The 22,008-nt window shown below is 43.4% G+C and overlaps 1 protein-coding gene across 1 annotated transcript; it reads right to left on the bottom strand.

Moving 5' to 3' along the window:
- Positions 1 to 41: 41 nt before the first annotated feature.
- On the bottom strand, positions 42 to 16,948 carry msh2 (mutS homolog 2 (E. coli); the record flags this gene model as incomplete). The annotated part of the gene is made up of 16 exons (XM_080788656.1): positions 42 to 495; positions 1,963 to 2,141; positions 3,612 to 3,859; positions 4,955 to 5,159; positions 5,833 to 6,087; positions 7,028 to 7,125; positions 7,485 to 7,635; positions 8,530 to 8,653; positions 9,483 to 9,592; positions 10,350 to 10,549; positions 11,339 to 11,472; positions 12,174 to 12,323; positions 13,059 to 13,205; positions 13,758 to 14,039; positions 15,197 to 15,345; positions 16,738 to 16,948. The coding sequence occupies 16 exons, from the start codon at positions 16,946 to 16,948 to the stop codon at positions 331 to 333; spliced, it is 2,808 nt and encodes a 935-aa protein (XP_080644782.1). The 3' UTR covers positions 42 to 330.
- Between the last annotated feature and the right edge of the window lie 5,060 nt (positions 16,949 to 22,008).

Below are 22,008 nucleotides of genomic sequence, written 5' to 3' on the forward strand. Positions count from 1 at the left end.
AACTCTCAATACTTTGTAAACTTGACCTTTGGCTCGGTACTGGCTCTGCTCTATTTCCCCCCCTCTACATCAAACCTCTTCGTCAAAAATAGCAGATCTACAAATGCTATTTTCGGCTAGTGTCCCCCCCCCCCCCCCCCCCAGAATAGGGACGGGAGGGTATAAGTTGTGGTTAATGTAAAAATGAAAACAAAACAACAAAAAAATCTCTGACAAAGATTTGGCGGCCCCAGGCCCTGCAGTATCTTTCTCCCGGACGCTCTGTTGAAGACCTCTGCTCTAGTCTACACCAAAATGATGATGTTCACCCCAGAATAGGGACACTAGTGTTCAACAGCGCAGCGGCGTCAGCATCTTTGCGATGTAGACGTTGCTTCTGGCATCAAGCTCCGCCTTCATCCTCTTAAGCTCCGCCTTCACCTCCTCGTTAGTCATGGTGTCGGCGGGAAGCAGCTTAACTTCCTCCAGGAAGCGGTGGATCAGCGACTCGCCCTCCTACGCGAAGAGAGAGAGAGACGAACGAGAGGATTCACCCCATGGCTCAGGGTTGACGGCCTGGGCATTTTACTGCCGTGTATTCGCATTCACCAACAGGATGCGTCCCTGTTCTGGCCATGTCATCACCCGAAAACGATCCAAAACGTTTCAGTGTGTTTCGAAGATAGTGGATTTACAAGCTCACAATGCATCACAACTAGGGTTGTCCCGATCACATGATTGGATATCAGGGCTGATCATGTGATCAGAATCGGATCTGCTACATTCGTATGCTCTGGCTCATTGGTTCGCAACCTTTTTTTATACTGAAGTACCACCTAAGAAAATATTTGGCTCTCCATGTATACCACCATGATAAATAACATTTATTTGTTTATTTAGTTAAAATACAGGAGTGTATACCTGCCCTTTTTGTTCCATTCCTAAAAGCCAATAATGCTGCTGCTGCTGACAAAACTCTGATATCTCTAATGTGATTAATCCGTTCTCAAATCTTCTACTAACGGCTAGGTGTGCCTTCGTGCTCATTTCAGCACGGCTGGAGAGCCTATTTTCAACCAATTGCTTGGTCAGTAGAACTACCTGTTTCTTCCGAAACTACAGTAACTTTAAGTCCACCAATATACAAATAGCATCTTTCAGTTGTTTAGTTGTTGTTCAGTTGTTTAGTTCAGTGGTTTTCGCTTGAATCAACAAAATACTCCCATACAACCAATGTCACTTTAAAAAAATCGTTTACATATGACGTAAGTTTTCCCTTCAACGTCAATGGTGTTTAATGTTTTGATGGTTCATTTCCGTCATATTTAGCGGAATAATGACGTCATTTCTCCGTTCATAGTCAAGGCAAATATTGAGACGTGTGGGGACAATTTTAGCTGACATTTGACCTGACGTGTGGGGACAAAAGCTGTTTATAGAAGGGGCTAGCTAGCACCCCTTAAAAAACTGATTTTGAGGGCAAATCTTTTAGAAAAATAATAATAATAATCACACCCGTGTGAAGTGAGGGGCACTCTTATCATTATGCATCATCTCATGAACAATTGAATTCTATGTAATTCGTTGGTTAAATCTACGTCATATTTGGTGGACAACTAATTTATCCTTTCATTGTCAATGGCAAATACGAGACGTGTGGGGACAAGATTTAGCGGACATTTGACACATACTACGACGTAAAAATTACGTCATAGTATTGTGTCTATTTGTGTGGGACACAGATAAGACACTAAGCCGATTTGCTCAGACACTGACGTAAAACTCTCCATGGGTTTGTGTAAGATGGAAATCTACACTAATAGCTGAATATAGGAGGGGCTAGCACACCTCAAGAAATATTACAAAACAAAATTGCAATGTATCATTTGTGATTGAGGCATTTGAATACCTTTGCAAGGCACTGTATAAATGATGGAACAAAAAAAATAGCCATATGTTTAGTAAAATGGTCCTTAAACAAACCGTTCTGTCTGAGCGCCGTTTCTTGGCCTCAGGCTCCTCCTCCCTGTCGTCTGACTCCGCCCCCTCGGGCTCTTGGAACTCCTCCAGCTCGGCGGCCTTCTCCTTCGCCATGGCGACCACGGACGGCGGGAAGCTGGCGAGCTCTGCGACGTGGATTCCAAAGCTCTGATCACACACACCTGTGTGCACGCACGCACAACACACACACACACACACACACACACACACACACACCACTGAAGCTCTGATCACACACACCTGTGTGCACGCACAACACACACACACCACTGAAGAGTCATCGTCATGTTCCCCCTCCGCCCCCATCACTCATCTGTGCACTTCTCACAAATACAGAGAGTCTGTCTTCAATATTTGTGAGAACCCATATTCTTGGTTAAATGATGATAAATAGAGAAAAAATAGGCAATCTACAAGCTCACAACACATTGCGATGCATTTGTTGCATTGGTTGAATGTCTGCGAGATGAGCTAGAACACTGCCATAGATGACACCCCTTAAAAAAACATCTTGGTCGATTACACACTTGAGCCCTAATTGATACTTTGTCGCATCTCTTCCCCAAACATAGGGAAATACTACAAAGTTGCGACACGTTGTGAGCTTGTGGATTGGCTATTTGCAGCAAATGTTAACCCCCAGAATTGATGGACTAAATACTTTATCAATTGTTTCCATTGGGGTCCTTACTCTTATGTACTCAATTCATCGAATGATGTACTCAATGCCTGGGCTATATGCACACAACCTCCGGGCTGCTTGCCTACTTCCTTCAGGTGTTACTGATGATACAAATTAAGGCTCTGTTCCATTTAGTGTGAAGTACGTAGCCTTGCCGAGCCATGAGGCCCATAGGGCAGAAGCCTATCTCCTGTTTATGTAGCGTGAGGCAGCTTGATGTACAAGTACACCCCCTGCCTGGACATGATGACGCTAGTATGTCACAGGGACTTACCACTAATACAACCCTTGATGCTGAGTGTCAAGCAGGGAGGCATTGGGTCCCATTTTTACAGTCTTTGGTATGACCCGGCCAGGGATTGAACCCCGACCTCCCAGTCTCAGGGCGGACACTCTAACCACAAGGCCACTGAGCTGGTGCGCATTTAGTGTGAAGCGGTTGGTTGTCAAACCTTTTAATTTCAAGGACCCCCATAACTCTGTGTACAAATGGAACCAAATGGAGCCGTTACAGGTCTATTTGGTTCCATTTGTACTCTCCCAGAGTTACACACACCCGTACGGACCCATTTGGAACACACTCAAGGACACTTTGATGGTATAGCAGATGAGTGTTTCCAGTGAGCCAACACAGCACCCTGACTCCGTTTGACCAGAATGGAACAGAGCCTTCATTAGTATCATCGGTAAAACACCTGTGAAGGAAGTTGGGAATGGCGTGTGTGTTAGCATTACGTTAAGCTTTAGCTATTGAAAAATAGCAGATCTACAAGCTCATAGCGCGCCACCGAGTGGCGCGCTACGAGCTTGTAGGTCTGCTATTTTTTTTTAATCGAAGAACGACCGACATTTCAGAAAACTGTCAGGATGTAGAAGACATTCATAGAATCTGATCTCAGGTCAGAATGGGTCAAAAGAACGCAGCCGTCATGGCCCCAGCACCACGCACCTGGCCTGACCCTGTACAGCATGGTGATGTTGTCCTTGGTGGCGAGCGCCGTGACGTGCAGGTTGTGCACGCCGGCCTGCTCCGTGGCCAGCGCGGTCAGCTCGTGGAAGTGCGTGGCGAACAGACAGAAGCAGCTGACCTTGGCGGCGATGTGCTCGCTGATGGCCCAGGCCAGCCCGAAGCCGTCGTAGGTGGACGTGCCGCGGCCCAGCTCGTCGATGATGATGAGAGACTTCTCTGTGGCGGACCTGGACGAACAAGCAGCGGGTTTGGTTTTAATTCGGAAATGTGGAGATTTTAGAGATATATATATAAGTCGTCTTCTTTTCCTTTCTTTCTTCCTGGACCAGAGCTACCTACCCTCTCTACCAGTATATCTCATCTTTCACGCCTACTAATATTAACTATGATTTAATATTACCTTAAATCTTTTATTTTATGCACGTAAAAATATGTGACTATTTTTGAGACAGAGACTGTCATGGCAGCAAGACTAACTGTTCAGGAGAGGAGAAAAAATATTTGTTTTTAAATCCAAAATGAGTAAATAGCACATACTAGAGCATGTCATAAATGCTTAAACATGTAGCTAGGTGTAATGTTAGAGACCACGGAAGTTAACCTATCAGGCCTGTTTAATCAACTTGCTGTTTCTCTGCAAGACATTACTCTATAAGCCATATCTCAAATTTGTGGGTGAAACTGAACAACCCAATGTGTCAATTTGAAGCTATGATTCCCTGCTTTCACATGACATGAAAATGTAAAAAATATCAAAGACTTAGCCTCGGTCAGAAATCAGAATCGGTCACATATGTATACAGACTACAGAGAACGATCTGAGGCATAATACTGAACAGTTGCCCCTACTACTACTAGTACTATACCATCCTCTCCCAGTTCAACACAGCAGCACAAATCTAGGGAACATTGCTTTAAACATGGGCAAAGTGGGCATATTTGTAAAGCCGAATCTTCACAAAAATATATTAAATAGCGTAAAATAGCTGATCTACACTCTCTCATAGATGAGTTTGAGTAATCAATAGAAGAAAAAAAAATTGGAGGGGGGTTGAACTATCCATTTAAGTGGATTTAGCTTTTACATTAGACTACACTGGATTGATGAAATTAGATTAAACACAGATCAATGTTTTATAAGTGTGTGTGTGTGTGTGTGTGTGTGTGTGTGTGTGTGTGTGTGTGTGTGTGTGTGCCTTAGAATGGTAGTGGTGTGTGTGTGTGTGTGTGTGTGTGTGTGTGTGTCTGTGTGTGTGTGTGTGTGTACACAAATTAATTGCCCATCTTGTGACATGTAAATAAACTTGACCTCAGTTGTGTACCTCAGAATGGTAGCGGTCTCCAGCATCTCGGACATGAAGGTGGACACTCCTTTGATCTGACTGTCCCCTGCTCCCACCCTGCACAGCACGCTGTCAATCACACTCAGCTCCGCCTTCTCACAGGGCACGAAGCAGCCAATCTGAGCCATCAGGGAGATCACGCCCACTTGGCGGATGAAGGTGGACTTTCCGCCCATATTTGGACCTGAAGGGGCGTGGCCAGGAGACCGGGGCGTTAGTGACGGAACGGTGTGAGTTTCAGTGATGGTCGTATTGCAGTGGGAGCACCGTCTGACATATTGTGGGAAAAACGTTGCCATTTCTAAAATGTAATTATATTGTATATTTTTCCCAATATTTCAAATACAGAGAATCTGTGTATTAGAATGCAGTGTATGAATCCTGGTCTCTAAACTGCCTCCCCCTGGCCAGCCGGGGCGCCTGATGGAGGGGAAAGGAACTGGTCGGAATAACGTGTTCCTTTCGCGCGCTACGTCCAACCAGGGAAACTCCCCCCTGTCAGGTGTAAAGGAGCAACTTGGACACTCGGGCATGAAGGAAGCATGAGTTCAAGTCCGTTGCTCTCCCCTTGTCCCCCATATATGGGGACTAGGTTGGTGGAGGGTGTGTAGAGCCCAGGATTAGATAATTGACACAGGGGTGAAAAATTGGTTACAAAATCGTGGGATAAAAAAAATATTTAAAAAAGAATGCAGTGTATGTGTACGGTATATATACACTGTATACAGTATATATATATATATATATATATATATATACACAATACATTCCACACACACACACAGTTTTTCATATACATGCACGTGCCACACACACACACACACAGAGCTTGAATCCAACGCGACGTCGTAACGCACCTGTGATGATGTAGAAGCTCTTCTCTCCCTGGGTGAAGACGATGTCGTTGGGAATGAAGGCCGTGTCGGCGTCCGTCTCCATGCAGGGATGTCTGGCCTGGCGGAGCTCCAGGCGCCTGGCGGAGCCGCCGCCCTCCTCCAGCAGCGTGGGCCGGACGTAGGGCACCGGCGCCGAGACAGAGGCCACGGCCAGGCTCACCACCGCGTCCAGCTGGGCCACCACGTCGCTCAGGGTCTGGAGAGGGTCCACGTAGCCTGGTTGGTTGGTTGGTTTAGAACATGGAATTAATAATTAAAAAAGCAGTGGTTTTCAACGCTTTTCATGTCAAGGTCCATTATTTATTCTGGCATTTTTTTGAGTCACGGTCACGGCACGGACCACCATTTGAGGAGGTTTAGCCTCTCGGGCCCAAAACTTGTCTTATAATATTAGAATATTAGAATATTTTGTTGTTGTTGTTGAAGGAGGAGAGGACACTGGCGCAGCACGGACATTTAGAGGCTCTAGTATACAGGATAACGACTAACGTTTCCACCTACGCGGTCTTCATCAGTCATGACCGCATAGGTCGAAACGTTCCGTCGATATACCGAGTACCGATCCAATACCAGTGTGTAATTCAAACAAATGAGGTTGGTTCTCAAAGTGAGGTCCAGGGACCATGTAGGTACTAGGTTCCTTGAGGGGGTTCCAAATGGACCCTTACAGGTCTGTAACTCTGAGTGTACAAATGGACCCTTACAGGTCTGTAACTCTGAGTGTACAAATGGACCCAAATGGACCCTTACAGGTCTGTACAAATGGACCCAAATGGACCCGTCAGAGTTATGGGGGTCCTTAATTGAAATTAAAAGGTTTGAGAAGCACTGATCTCATTTCATTAATTGTTAAAGTGCAGCTCCAATTTGGTAAATTAATCATGTAAATAGTACAGTGAGAGTTTAGAACAGTCGTGCAACATCACTTGAAGCATTCAAAATATGACAGTGTAAATGCAATATCACGTGATAAATGACGTGGTATCAGATTGGCATAGACTGGCATACTCGCCGACACCGATACCAGCATTATTAGCAGTATCGCCAGCTTTTCCGTTACTGGTATCGGAACACGAAATGCGTTTGTTTGGTTTGAAGATGGCGTTTGAAGATGGCGTTTGAAGATGGCGCGCAGCAGGCGATAAAAGAGTCTCACCCGAGGCGATGCCAATGATCTCTTTGACGATGGCGTTCTGAGCTTGCTCGTACTCCTCTCTGCTCTTGGTGTACTCCTCGTTCAGAGCGCTCAGCTTACTGCGGGCACGTGCACACACATGAACACACACACACACACACACACACACACACACACACACACACACACACACACACACACACACACACAGAAACAGACATGGTCAGAGTGTGCATGGTTGGGCTGTTTTGCAGTGTGAGTGATACAGACCATTTCAACACAATGTATCTTGGAGATTGGTAAAGGAAAAGAAAAAAAACAGTCAACTAACAAAGTTACAACAAAGTTACAACAACCTACAAACTCAATTGTAGCTTAGCTAACAATGTCAGTTACAAACCAGCGAGCTGTTCAATGCTCAGGACATGTCACTGTGTTGAGTTGAGTATGAACTTGTGTTGCCGTCGGTCTGACAGACCTGTTGGTGAAGCGCACTCCGTTCTTCTGCACGTCCAGCGTGGTGAACTTCTTGTTGTTCCTCAGGCCCTTCTCCTCCTTACAGGTCACCCTCAGGTAGAAACCCAGCATGGCGTTGGACTCCAGCTTCACTGTCTTCCCTGCATCCAGTCCTGCACGCACACACACACACAGGGTTCACATTCTGTTCATTTGCATGATGTACACAGACAAAGCAGCTGGGGGACACATTAACAGCAATCATCTTGAGTGAAGAAAAAAAAACAATGTTCTCAGATCCTACACACAGTGCGATAATAACCACACGACACCCAGCATCCAACGTGCCTCGTTGTGAGGTTGTAGAGCTGCTATTTTCTGCAAAGATATTTAGTGCAGAGGGAAGAATCAGGGGGAACTACTCCACCAGGAACCCCTGAGGGACTTCCTTTAACCCATTTAGGCCTGACGTTGAAATAATAAAAAAATAAGTCTTCTGAAAGAATATATATATTCAAAGATTTGTGCCGCATTTTCACGTTTTTTTCAAAAATAGCAGACCTACAACCTCGTAGCGCACCACAAATGGTGGCTGGTTCCATTTGTCCACTCTCCTTGAAATTAACCCATTCTGAACGGGAACCCATTTTGGTGTTTGGCATCATGTCATGCTTTAGCTATTGAAAAATAGCAGATCTACAAGCTCATAGCGCGCCACCGAGTGGCGTGCTACGAGCTTGTAGGTCTGCTATTTTTTTTAAATCGAAGAACGACTGACATTTTTTAGAATCTGATCTCAGGTCAGAATGGGTTAATCAGACCAGTGTGTGTCCAGTGGAAACCTCGTATGAATCTGATCTCAGGTCAGAATGGGTTAATTATTATCATCGGTAACACCTGTGAAGGAAGTAGGTAAGCGACGCGGAAGGAAGAGTTATTCTGTGTGCATACAGTATAGCCCATTGCTGAGGGGTATTACCCATCTGGGCCTCAGGCTCGGCTACACAGCCATAAATGCTCAACACCCTGTGTGTGTGTGTGTGTGTGTGTGTGTCTGTGTGTCGTACCCAGTTCTCGTGCCGCGCTGTTCAGAACCGCCTTCATACTCTTCTCCAGGTCGTCCATGTTCTCTCTCAGCTCACTCAGCGCCGGGTCAAAGGAGGCCTTGACCAGGAACTCATGGTGGTCCACCTTCACAGACATTACATCATACATCAGCGCTGTAGTCCAGGTTCTTTCAGACAGGTATACCATAATTATTCACTGCGCGACATGCGCACGTATAGGCTATACGCTTGTGTGCACCGTCAATGGATGAAATGATTAGAAGCCGCCAGACGGTATACGCTTTTTTTTCCTTCCAGCGAAAGGAGCTCCCGCCCACCGTCTTCACTTATATAGCAGCCGTTTATTATGCAACGTTACGGTCTCACGACCTTCATCGGGTATCATACGCCTTTTTTCCCCAAAAGGCACGACATGCTACATATATAGTGTATAACGGTAGAAAGCACCACTGCCATACATGCAGTAAATGCTGCTTCACACCAAATGTTCAGATAACTCATTAACCCATTTAGGCCCGACGTAAAAAAATAAATAAATAAAAGTCTTCTGAAAGAATATATATTCAAAGATTTGTGCCGCATTTTCTCGATTTAAATAAAATAGCAGACCTACAAGCTCGTAGCGCGCCACTCGGTGGCGTGCTATGGGCTTGTAGATCATAGCACATATGTTATAGCTAAAGTATAACATAATGCTTAGTTAAAACACCAAAAGGGTGTTCCCGTTCAGAACTGGACAAAATGCCTTCTAAATCAGTAGTTGAGTTCTCAAACTTCTTCGTGCCAAGGACCCACATTTTTATTTGTATTATATTTCTTTGCCGTATCGGCATGGCTTGTATAAGATCTGCTATAATTTAGTGCATGACACCAGCATGCAACGTCGTACAACTCAGGATGTAGTACAGGATCAATAACAGGGAATCACAGCATGGTGGCTCAGTGAGACGGACCTGGTTCATGTCCAGAGTGGTCTCCATCATCTCCTGGTACTTGACAAAGTCATTCAGCAGGTCCCTGAAAGGAGACAGGAACACTGCCTCCATCAGTGCCCCGTAGCTGCCTGCAAAACACAAATAGAAACACAGTAACACACACATAGCTTTGTTGTCATAATGGCTTTCCACGATTATGGTCTTATAATGCCGCCGGTCAGTGACATCATCTCTGTGGGGGGCTGCGGGGCTTGTGACAATCATAAGAACTTTTTGTCTCTGCTGCCACTACCGTGATGACCGTGACTGAGTGAGCGGTGGACCAGTGTTGATTTCGTTGACTAAAACTGAGACTAAAAATGTTTGTCGACTACCTTTTTTCACTGACCAAAACTAAATGGAAACTAAATAAAAACGAAGCTATGATGACTAAAACTAAGACTAAATATATCGACAATTTCGTCAACAAATAAAAACTAGACTAAAATGTTAGGAAGGGACTAGTGGACAAGAGATCCAGTATCAGTCATTTTACAATTAGTTGCATGCTGAAAATAAGCTCACAACGTGTCACACTGCGACAGTTCTACTTTCATTTTATGTAGGCTGGCAGTGACATATCAAATAATATAATATTGCACAATATTGCCTTACTTTAGATGAACACCCTTTGGTCACTGACCGTATGTATTTGTAGGCGGATCTCCTCAAATCAGATTTGAAGCCAACTCTGAAATGTGACTCAAGTCACATTTGTAAAAATATGATTCCATAATATGACCCGTCTGCATTTAGATTTCAATCTGGATCATGTGGCACAGATCTGAGGCTAGATTTGGCTGCCAGTGTAAATGGGTCCTTAAGTAAAAACATCTCCACGCGTACCCGAGTATCTCTCCAGGGCCGTGACGAGGCCGGGGATGTGGCCCACGGCCTGGTAGACACGGTAGCAGTCCTGCAGCGTGGCCGAGCGGCGGTGCAGCTTCTTGGACAGGCGGTGGAGGTCGGGGAAGCGCCTCAGCAGGTCGTCCTGGCACGTCTGCCTCAGCTCGGAGTCGCACACGAAACTCTCCACCAGGTCCAGCCTGCACGCACATTTACACACAGATCTTTTACATGAGCACGAATAACACTGCATCTGTGACTTTGTGAAATAGCGTGAAAGAAGAGCCTCCACACTAGCACCGTTTCCTGAACAATTAGCACAACACAATATGTAGAATTATGATGGTTTAGGTATTATCATTTTAAACCAACACACAGCCAACCGGTTGAAGAAAATCAGACTGGGGCTTAAACCTTTAGTTGTATGAAATATCTCAGACCATTATGTTGTATTGACAATGCTTCTGAACTTCTTCTGAATTCTAATACTCTTTTATCCAAAATGAAAATAACAAAATAAACATAAAATAAAAAGTTCATCGAGTTTAATATTTATAAAAATCAGCACTACAGACAAAAGTAGCAGAAATTGCTCATCTACAAGGCAGCTCTCATTGCGATTAATTTACGATAAAACATAGAAAGTTGAAATATGGAGATGCAAGGTTTCTGGCTGACTGCAACGATAAGAGATGTAAAGTGGTTTAATAAAGTTGAGGCCTAACTGCAACGATATGAAATATAAGTGGTTTAATAAAGTTGAGGGGCCTAATTGACTATGTAATCATAATGTATGCACATGTAGCCAAACAAAGCATCATACAAAAGCACAAAAGACTAATGCATTATGTCTTACTGTAATTATAATTGCTGCCTCCGTGTAGCAGCAGCATAGGACGTACATTTCGTCACCATCTCACGCCCGCAGGCCAGGGGGGCATGAGTTATTTTTACTTTTACGTTTCGGGATGCAATGTCTTCCACGTTACCTTTCCTCTATCTTGGTCTTGTCCATCAGCGGTTGCTTTATCCATTGGTTGACCAACCGCTGGCCCTGTGGCGTTCGGCACTTGTTCAACAGGCCAGCCAATGAGTGGGCTCCGGTCGTGTCGTCGGGTGAACCCTGGAGAACGAAGGGGATCCAAAACGTCACAGAGGAAACCAGACGAGGGATTGTTGTTACTATGAGTACTCATTATTCATTATTCATTCATTTGTACCATCTTGATCTTGAATACAAATCTTCTCTCCTGGGGATGCCCCTGTAGGCACAAAATATATTCTGATTTTCCATGTGGTTTTGGGGGTCCTTCGCACACAAAGGTTTGAGAACTACTCATTTTGAAGAAAAGAAAGACAATGTCGAATCGGCCTCAGGTCTTAATTGGTCAATTTAATCCTGCCTGAGCAATTATTCATACTGTAACTAAAGACAACCGGGGACCACCATGGGTCCTTGAGGGAGTTCAAGGGGGTCCCCAGCTAAATGATAGTTAGGAACCAAATTGATCCTTATGGGTCCATAACTCAGAGTGTACAAAGAGTGTACACTCTCATAGTTAAATTAACATTGATTTTACAATTTACATTGAGGTCCCAGAGACATAAATGCCATTAAATAGGAGTCTGTAGCCAAATGCATATCAAGCTGGGGGTCCTTGAAATTCTCATGAGGGGGTCCCTGGCATGATATCTTTTCAAATGGGGGTCCGCAGGCTATAAAGTGTCAATTTGGGCGTCCTTGACATGAAAAGGTTTGAGAGGCACCGATGTACAGGATGTGAGACCATTGAGTCATTGGGTATAAGGGGACCAGGCTCTGACCTGGAAGAGGTTGAGGGCCAGCACTGCAGCGTTGTCCAGTCTCATGTACTGGCCCAGGTCCAGGGTGGTCAGCCTGAAGGAGTTGAAGTTGGTCTCGTCGGACAGCAGGTCCAAGAAACGCACCACGGCCGCCAAGCATGACATAGACGCCTGCACGTGACGACACCACAAAACGGTATTCACAACTTCATTTCTGGGCTGCCTTTGACAGTTTTGTTTTCGCGCTCCAGTAGAGGTCAAACAATTAAATCGACAGATCAATCAATCAATTTTGACAATATGCTAGATTACATTGCTGATGACCACCACTGTTTTTAACATCGTTTCAGTGCTATGGAAATGTATAATCTACCGTGCTGTCATCTTGTAGACTGGTGCATTTTTTCTGCCGCATGCCGCCATTTACAATTTACAATTTAGGCATTTAGCAGACGCTCTTAATCCAGATTTTTTTTTTACAATATGTTGGAGAAACAGGTAAAACAATAGGTACTAGGCTGGGACGACACAGATACAATATTAACAATGCCAAAAAGACAACCACAAGATTTGTGCAACATTTCATGGCTCACGGCATTGAAGCTCTAAAATGCGCTGGACTTCAACACAACCCCAACTGGACAGTAGGACAAAGACGTTTTAATGAAAAACAGTGGATTAAGAATCTCAACACGGATTTTCCTGGAGGCTTAAACATGCCTAAAATCAGATCTTGAACACTACAAAACTTAAACTCAGGATCAAACTGGAGAAATCTAAAAGTGATTGGATCAGACTTCCTTCGGATACATGGCGAATGCATTTATTCCTTGCATTGGTCACCAATGCCATTGGTCACTAAAGTACAGAATAGGGCTTACGTGGTTAAATATTGTAGTGGTTTACCTGTTTGTCTAACTCGGGCAGTGTGCTGCTTGCCACGGTCTGCCCCTTCTTGGCTCTGAGCAGCCGGTTCAGGTCCTGCACCATGTCCTTGCTGTTGAACTCTGACTTCTTCCTGTCAGAGACCAGCATACCTCCACGCTGCACCACCTGCGCAGACACACGTCGTTATCGTTATTACATTGTAGAAGAAAGATCAGACCCTTGATTGTTCACACTGTAGTGACTGTCCTCAACAGAGACTCAATGAGCCGGTAGTCTCGCGTGGCCAGACAACTATTACCCAATCTCCACATGCTATAGTCTGGAACTACACCTCCTGAAAACTTTTGTTCACGAAAATATATCTTAAAATATGTTTTTGTATATATATTCTTTCCATTTCTGCAAAGCAGCAAGCTATATATGCTTACATGATTTTTATTTAAATTCATATAAATTTGTGCGACATGATGGAAGCATTTGAAAATGATGCGAGGCAACAGCCTTGGCAGTCTGGCTCACAAAACGAATGGGCTTGCCTGGGGCATTGTTGCCCCAGGCCAATACTCAAGAAAACACAAAAGGGAGGAGATTCTTCATAACGTTATGGAATATAGATTCCCAATCCATTTTAATTGGGAGGTTATGCATTTGTGTGCCATATGTTCCTGCTAACCTCCCTGACAGAAAGAACACATGCCTTAGATTCAAGATTCTCACCTCTCGTAACTTCGTGCCATCACTGCCTTCTCCCTGGGCTAGCAGACACTCCTTGGGGCTGATCTGCACCAGCAGGGACTCCAGGTTGGAGAAGGTCTCGTTGTCGGGGAACTCGCACACTCCCATGGTCCTCTGGGCGGCGTCCACATAGCCCACGCCCACCGTGCGGTGTCCGTCTGCCCCGGTGGCCAAGCGCACGGCTACCACACCGGCACAGCCCTCCGCTCCCACTCCGCTCCCGAACAGAATCTCCTCAAACTGAGTCAGGTTCCCCGGAGACGCCTGAGGATTGTTGGAAACACACGACATGAGCCCCGGAAAGGAAGCATGCACTGCTGTAGGCCCGTCACAATTATTACAGAATTGCAATTTTGTTCTTGCTCACAACATAAACTCTACAAGTGGTAAATGGTGCATTTGCGCTTTACATAGATTGTGCATTACATTCACACACTGATACTTCATACACTGATGGCAGCGGAAACCATGCAAGGCACCAACCTGCACATCAGGAGCAATTAGGGGTTCGGTCAGTGTCTTGCTCAAAGGCACTTCGACACTAACTACTGTATGGGGGAGCCCGGGTTCGAGCTGGCAACCTTGCGGTTACCATCCAGCCACTCTACCCCTGAGCAACCGCCGCCCCTGATAGATCTCATACACATGCTCATGTGCGTTGATTATGATGGGTCAGAATATGGTGGGTCAGATGTTTGTTTGACATATAACTACTTTTGTTTTTTTCATTATCAATAAAGACATCAATAAATCAAGCGTCAGAATCCATTCATCAGTATAATCTGCTGAACATTTTACAAAACAATGTATGTTTAAGTAAACCTAAAAGCCAAACATAAATGTAATTTGAATTTATTCATCACAATTATTTGTATGACATTTAATCATCATTAATATATCTCTGATGACAGAGATATTGTATGTTATATGTAAGTTTAATTTCTGCTCTGTTCCAGTGAAAATCTCACTTTCTAAAGCCTATTGTGCACTGCCCTCTTGTGGCGACACTACAAAAAGGGCAGCCTGCAAAAAATGACAGTGGCATATAATGACTGCATGAGACTGCTGCTCAAAGCCCCAAGATGCTGTGGTGCCAGTCAAATGTTTGTAGAAATAAATGTACCCACTTGCGCTGCTGTGCTACGAAACCTGATGTATAGATTTATGTGCAGGTTAACGGACTCTGTGAACAGCATCATTTTCTAACCCTGCTAAGAGCTCTGTCAGGCTGTCATCTAAGCTGGCGTTCTAGCCTGTACAGTATGTACAGAAATAAGTCCCCCCTGTTTGTTTATGCTTTGTTTATTTATAGTTTGTTTACTTTTGTGTTCTTATGTTTTATGTGTTCCGCCCTACGGACCCCCCTGTGAGCGTCTTGAATAAAGTTTGAATTTAATTGAATACACAGAACTTTGGTTCACCTTGAACTCGATTCTCCAGTCCTGCTCTTTGCTCTTGCTGCTGTGGTTCTTGTAGACCTCCACTCTGTACTGTCTCACCAGCAGTAGGTCTCTCACAAAGGACTCAAAGTTCAGCTTGCTCAGGACTACACCCTCTAACTTGCGGCTTCCTGTCAAACAAACAAACAAACAAACAAAGAAACGTGCAGGCATGAATGAACACATAAAGACATAATGTACTGTATGCCACAAACCATGAAGCATTGGCTTCCAGTTGTTCCAAAACTGGTGATGGCCAACTAGTCAACAAAGGTTCCGCACTTTCAGGGCAGGGCATGATGATCCAATCCAATTCCTCCCCTGCTCACAGACCGCGTTGCCGACTTCCTTCCACAAAACACCATGGACAACGCTTTGGCATGTCCTATACCTAGAGTAGACTCTTCTCCCTCCTGGCTCCCAAACTGTGGAATAAACTCTTTCAACAGATGCTACTTTACCCCTTAACCTTTTTTGATAGATGGAATGGAAATGCAACCCGACTCCGCCAGATTGCGGCAGTATTGAGTTCACAAGTTCCCTCCTCCTGCCTGGATCTGGTCTCTCTCAAGCAGGGTTAATAAAGTAATCAATCATAATTATGATAACTGCATGGCAGTATTGATACTTTTGCCTAAGTAAACAACTGAGAATGACCATTTCCACCACCACCACTGAGCCGGGAACCCTGCACCACTCTGATGATGTCACACTCTTAAATCACTCTGGATAAGAGCATCAAGATTGCAATGAAAACATGTACGCAAAGCATGAACACATGGAAAAGATCTACGGTAATTGCACGCAAAGCATGAACGTGAACACTAATGTAAAAAATAATGTACTGGCTGCATGCGAAAGCATGGACACATGAACTCATGTCTAGCAAAACATGAACTTAAACATGTCCCGCAAAGCCACTATGCATTGAATTATTATAATATATCAGCATTGTGCATGTTTGATTGATTGAAATTGTATTCACAGTGTGTACTAATGGGTACGATCCAACGGAAGTACAGGTCAATACAAAAACTGCTACGAGGATAAAAACAAAAAAAAATACTTGTTTACATCAGGACCTATTTGTACGTCTCTAAATGTTTTGATGAATTGAACAAGGTGGACCCTCTTGTAAACAAGTGTAATGCTTAATTGGGTCGTCCACTCACAGTTAACAGTCTTTGTATTGAGTTTGTGCTTGAACTGTAATTCTGCGAACTGTTAATAAATATTTCAATCAATCAATATGATGATCAGGGTCCTCCATTTTCAATTCATCAAAAAAAGATTTGACCCTGACGTGATTTGAACACGCAACCTTCTGATCTGGAGTCAGACGCGCTACCGTTGCGCCACAAAGTCTTGTATAGGCAATACGTGCAATGAACTTGTAGATACTAGACAACCATTATGTGACCATAGTTCCAAAGCCATTGCAACGGTATTAGAGCTATTGACCAGAGCTAGCCAGTATTACACAGTATCAAAAGTCGATGTAGTGGATTTATCCGATCGCTTACCCGAGGCGCCCAGGTTTTTGATGACCGCGTTTGTTTTGAAGACCTCCTTGGCCGCGAACACGGCGTCCTTCCCGTGCACGGTGTAGTAGTCGTTGCGGTCGAAGATCCTGAACGTCGTGTCGGGTCTCTCCGGCATGGAGAAGTAGAAGTTGAGGAAGCCATTCTCCGCTGCGCTGTCCATGGACAGGTTCTGCTTGGGCTGCACCGCCATGCTGGAAACTCCCGCGTCCGTCTGGCTGCCTGGGGAAGCCGGAAATGACGTCTGGGCGCGCGCTCAAGCCACTCTCACTTCCGAGCCGAGAGTTTCAAAATAAAGTTCCAACTTCCAAGGTACATTGTGTGTGTGTGTGTGTGTGTGTGTGTGTGTGTGTGTGTGTGTGTGTGTGTGTGTGTGTGTGTGTGTGTGTGTGTGTGTGTGTGTGTGTGTGTGTGTGTGTGTGTGTGTGTGTGTGTGTTATTTATTTATTTATTTATTTATTTATTTATTTATTTATTTATTTATTTATTTATTTATTTATTTATTTATTTATTTATTTATTTGAGAGTGTGAAGTCAGAGCTGTAAAGATACACATTTCGACCTTGATATTGCACTGCATTTCTATTTTCTTCATTCTGTGCCGTATAGCTAATAAATAGCTATTATCTCGGCAAAAGTAAATGGTTGTCTACAGTTATGTCAATCAAGTTTCAACCATAATAACACGCCAGATAGGGTCAACAAATCACATCTGAAGTGAAGGTCTTCGGCCCTAACACTGTAAATGTCTTCAACAAATGTGAGGTCCCACCGAGATTTGAACTCGGATCTCTGGATTCAAAGTCCAATGTGCTAACCATTGCACCATGGGACCGGTTGATCCTGAATGAGCACGGTGAAGACCATAATAAAGTAAAGTAGCTACAGCTGATCAGAAACTAATGAATGTAAGTTATGTTTGACAGCGTTTCCCTGAGAACTTAGAAGAATGGAGCTAAAGTCGTTTTTCATACATTATTTGTCTGTTTAATTTAGCTGTATTAATATCACATGCCAGTTATGTTAAAAACGAAACAGTCCTCCGAAACATAACATACAGACGGTCATCGCCGGTCATGAGTAAAGGCTATCAAAGCGGGTGACTGACATGGATAACTTTATGGCGGATAATAAACGGAAACATACAAAAGCCATGGTCCAGTAAATTTCTATACACATTTCGTGCAACATTGTAGAATTTACCTAAAGTTCAGGTCCTACCGAGATTTGAACTCGGATCGCAGGATTCAGAGTCCTGAGTGCTAACCATTACACCATAGAACCTTGTGTATACGCCGATGGGAGTGGTCTCAAGTTCTGGACAACTTTGTTGAACCTCTAGAAAGTCGCTAATGCGATAAAGAAAAACATGAATCCATGTAGCAATGCCATATGGCCTAGATATAAATATTCGATTAAATTCAAATCAGCTTTATTGCATTGAGAAAACATACGTTTACATTGCAAAAGCAAGTGTCAAAATACAATTAAAACAGTTGAAAATGGGGACTAGCATGCAGTTGGAGGGGAGTACAGGCCTACAGTACTACAGGGGGGTTCCTAATACAAGGAACACTGACAAATAATACTCTGGGAAATGCCCAGGTTAAGGTTTATCGCGAATAAAAAATGTCCCAGAATGTTGGGCATCATCATCGTTGCAAAAAACTACTTTCTGGCCTTGACAGCCCATAGGCCTACATCCAAATACAATCTGATTTTATTAAACGACATTAAACAACGTTAAACTCACTTTGCCACTTGATTTGCCACTCACTTTATCCATGTGCATATCCTGTAGTGTTTAGATGGTTCTGTTATGACTTCTCCTCTGCATGCTGTAGTGTTTAGATGGTTCTGTTATGACTTCTCCTCTGCATGCTGTAGGCTAGTGTTTAGATGGTTCTGTTATGACTTCTCCTCTGCATGCTGTAGTGTTTAGATGGTTCTGTTATGACTTCTCCTCTGCATGCTGTAGGCTAGTGTTTAGATGGTTCTGTTATGACTTCTCCTCTGCATGCTGTAGTGTTTAGATGGTTCTGTTATGACTTCTCCTCTGCATGATATATCGATATGGCATGTACTTACAAACCAAATGATGATCTTCTATTGTATTTCTTAATTCACAAGATGCTGTCTGGCAACATATACTGTGATGTCCTATTGCTTTTTTGTGTGTTTTTGTTTATTTTTAATTGTTCATGAAAAATGAATACAATTTAAGCTGAAAAGAATATAGTAATATATAGTAATATAAAGAATAGAGTATCACCAGCAGATGGCAGCAGAGTCTGATGTGTATTTGCAACAGCCATGACAAATGTTTTGATTGATTGATTGCAGAATGGGTACATTTCACATAAAGCACAACTCAATACAAAGACAGACAAGTTACTGTGGACGACATTATTTACAGATCAGGGTCCACCTTTTTCAAGTCATCAGAACATTTAGAGACGTACAAATATACACTTAAAAAAAGGAAATCAAGCAAGGAGGTAAAAAGGGAAAAGAAACATATACAGTAAAGGGGAAAGGGGGTGGGGGGGATTCAGATTTTACGGGGTCGCCTGCGGTATATAGTAGAATTAGTATTACTGTATGTAATGTCTGTCTGACGTTATGTGTAAGAGACAGTGTTGATGTGGACACACTTATAGCAACTATTCTGAATACTATATTACCAGGGGTCTGGGCATGTCTGTAAATATAGACCAGGGTTGTCCAAAGTGCGGCCCGCTGGTCCAAATGTGGCCCTGGGACAAATTGTATACGGCCCACAGCTTCATAACTGAATAGAGGGTAAGCGCATTGGATAAAGTGAGTGGCAAAATCAAGTGGCAAAGTGAGTTTAATGTTGTTTAACATCGTTTAGTACAATCAAATCTGTTTGGATGTATGGGCTGTCAAGGCCAGAAAGTAGTTTTTTGCAACTTAATAGTAGGTGTTCCCGCATATATAACTTCCGGGTACAATGATGATGACCAACAGTGTGGAACATTTTTCAATCAAGATTGAAAAATGATTTAACCTGGGCCTTTCCCAGAGTATTATTTGTCTGTGTTGTCTGTGTTCCTTGTATTTCTTAAAAAAGGCCAAGTTACACTCTTTCAAAAAAGGCTAAATTACACTTTGTTCATTCACAGCAAACACCTGACAAAAGACCATCTGTTAATGGTGTAATGCCGGTGCCACTCAGGTAGGCCGCTATATGTCAACTTGACATATTTCTGAGTAGCAAAGGACATTACACCATTGCCATTACACCATTAAATTGTCAACATATCATCAATATCACTTTGCAATATAATGCACAGACCTGATAGTGAACTGTTTTCTTTTTTGCACCCAGAGTTAAATTAACCATCTGGATGGTGGATTGCTGTGTGTGTGTGTGTGTGTGTGTGTGTGTGTGTGTGTGTGTGTGTGTGTGTGTGTGTGTGTGTGTGTGTCACTACTGTACCACCTCCAACCGTGGGAAGTGAGACGACGAGATGCATGCATGCACACACACACACACACACACACACACACACACACACACACACACACACACACACACACACACACACACGCACACACACGGTGACCTGGTTCATTCTGATTTGTGGGTTGTCCACTTGGTCTCATGACTGACATTCCAAAGGAGCTGCACGGAAATCAATCTGTTATGGTTTATTATGACATAACTCTCATGCCCAACTTCTCATTTTTACCAAGGATCAGCTACTCATAATGTACTTTTTTATGGGTTACATGAATGTGAGCGACCGTAAAAACACCAGTAAAATTGTACTATACCAATATCAATTGCACAATCCACAACATATGGGGTGCCTTTAACACATAGTGTGGACTAGTGTGCAAAATGTGTTTAAGGTGCATGTAGATCGATGCTGCCTTAATTAGCTATTGTTCATAAGCATGGTGGCCACTGCCAGCCATGTTGTTCGCGAATGTGGCTATTTACATAATACAGTATGAGCTAAAGCACAACCTGGAGTCATACGACTAACTAGGGCATTTTCTAGTACACTAATAATGTACAGAAACCACTGTACTGTAGTCCGTCTAGGTCAGACTCACACCTAAGCATATATATACATTTAATGTGTGATATATTAAATGTAGTGATCACTAATACACTGAACATTTCAGCCCTTTGTGTCCGGGCCAGGGCCAGGGGGACTGTCACCTGCATGCCCCATCCTTAATCATTTAAGATGAGATCAGATAAGATGAGATAGAGATTATTTGGGTACAGGTGTCATTGCAGCAGTAAGACTCAGTGAAAGACATCTGCCCCGGGTCTCTGAATGAATAGGTGAATATGTGTGTTCAGTCTATCAATGAATATAAGAATATATATACTGTAAATGTACATGTATAGTAACAGTCTGTGAATGTGAATGAATCTAATTAATATATGAATGTACAAACAATCAACAGTGAACATGAGAATAGAGAATGAATATATTATGCGTACACTGCAGCATTTACTGTACTGCAGACTGTATTGTACACATCATGCAGGACAGCCAGGCCATATAGTCAAGTATTATAACTTATTATAACTTTCCAGCACAAATTTTGAGTGGTGCTAGCCACTATAGACTATGCTATGCGTGTCCCTGGCTGTGTCTGTCTCTGTGTCTGTCTGTCCTTTTTTTTAATCATTGAGCTAATAGAGCCTGCCTGCTTGCTCAAGGGATGAATTGAATCTTGAACAGTATCTGATCATAAATTGAATATTGATCATCAGATCAAAATTTGTGTCAGATCCGGCATCCAGGTGGGACATGACCTCCGCTTTGACGTGATCTAACTGTCTCAATAGAAGAGCAGGGAGTCAAAATACAACCACCCCAATTGTATAAGTACATACTGTAAGCCCTTAACATCAATGCTACACGTGGAACATCCTCTGTGGCCAGATCAGATATTGTGCAGCGATAAAGTGAATGTACATTATACGACACACATGGAACATCCGCTGTATCCAGATCAAATCCTGTCAACTGATATCTGAATATCTGGCAGCACTGTGACCATTGGCCCCTATTGCTGAAATAGGACCGTTTTCTTTATTCTTTTTACCTCTATTTCACAGTGGGTTTTGACCCCTATCGCCGAAATGGGGCAGTGGGTTTGTGTGTGTTAAATTCTAAATACCCTGAATGTGGGCCATCGTTCTATATAATCAGTAGAAGCGATTACAGCTGGCAAATTGTGAGTTTTACTCTCATTATACTA

Source organism: Protomyctophum bolini, assembly GCF_963924005.1.
Source record: "Protomyctophum bolini genome assembly, chromosome: 18".
Classification (NCBI taxonomy): domain Eukaryota; kingdom Metazoa; phylum Chordata; class Actinopteri; order Myctophiformes; family Myctophidae; genus Protomyctophum; species Protomyctophum bolini.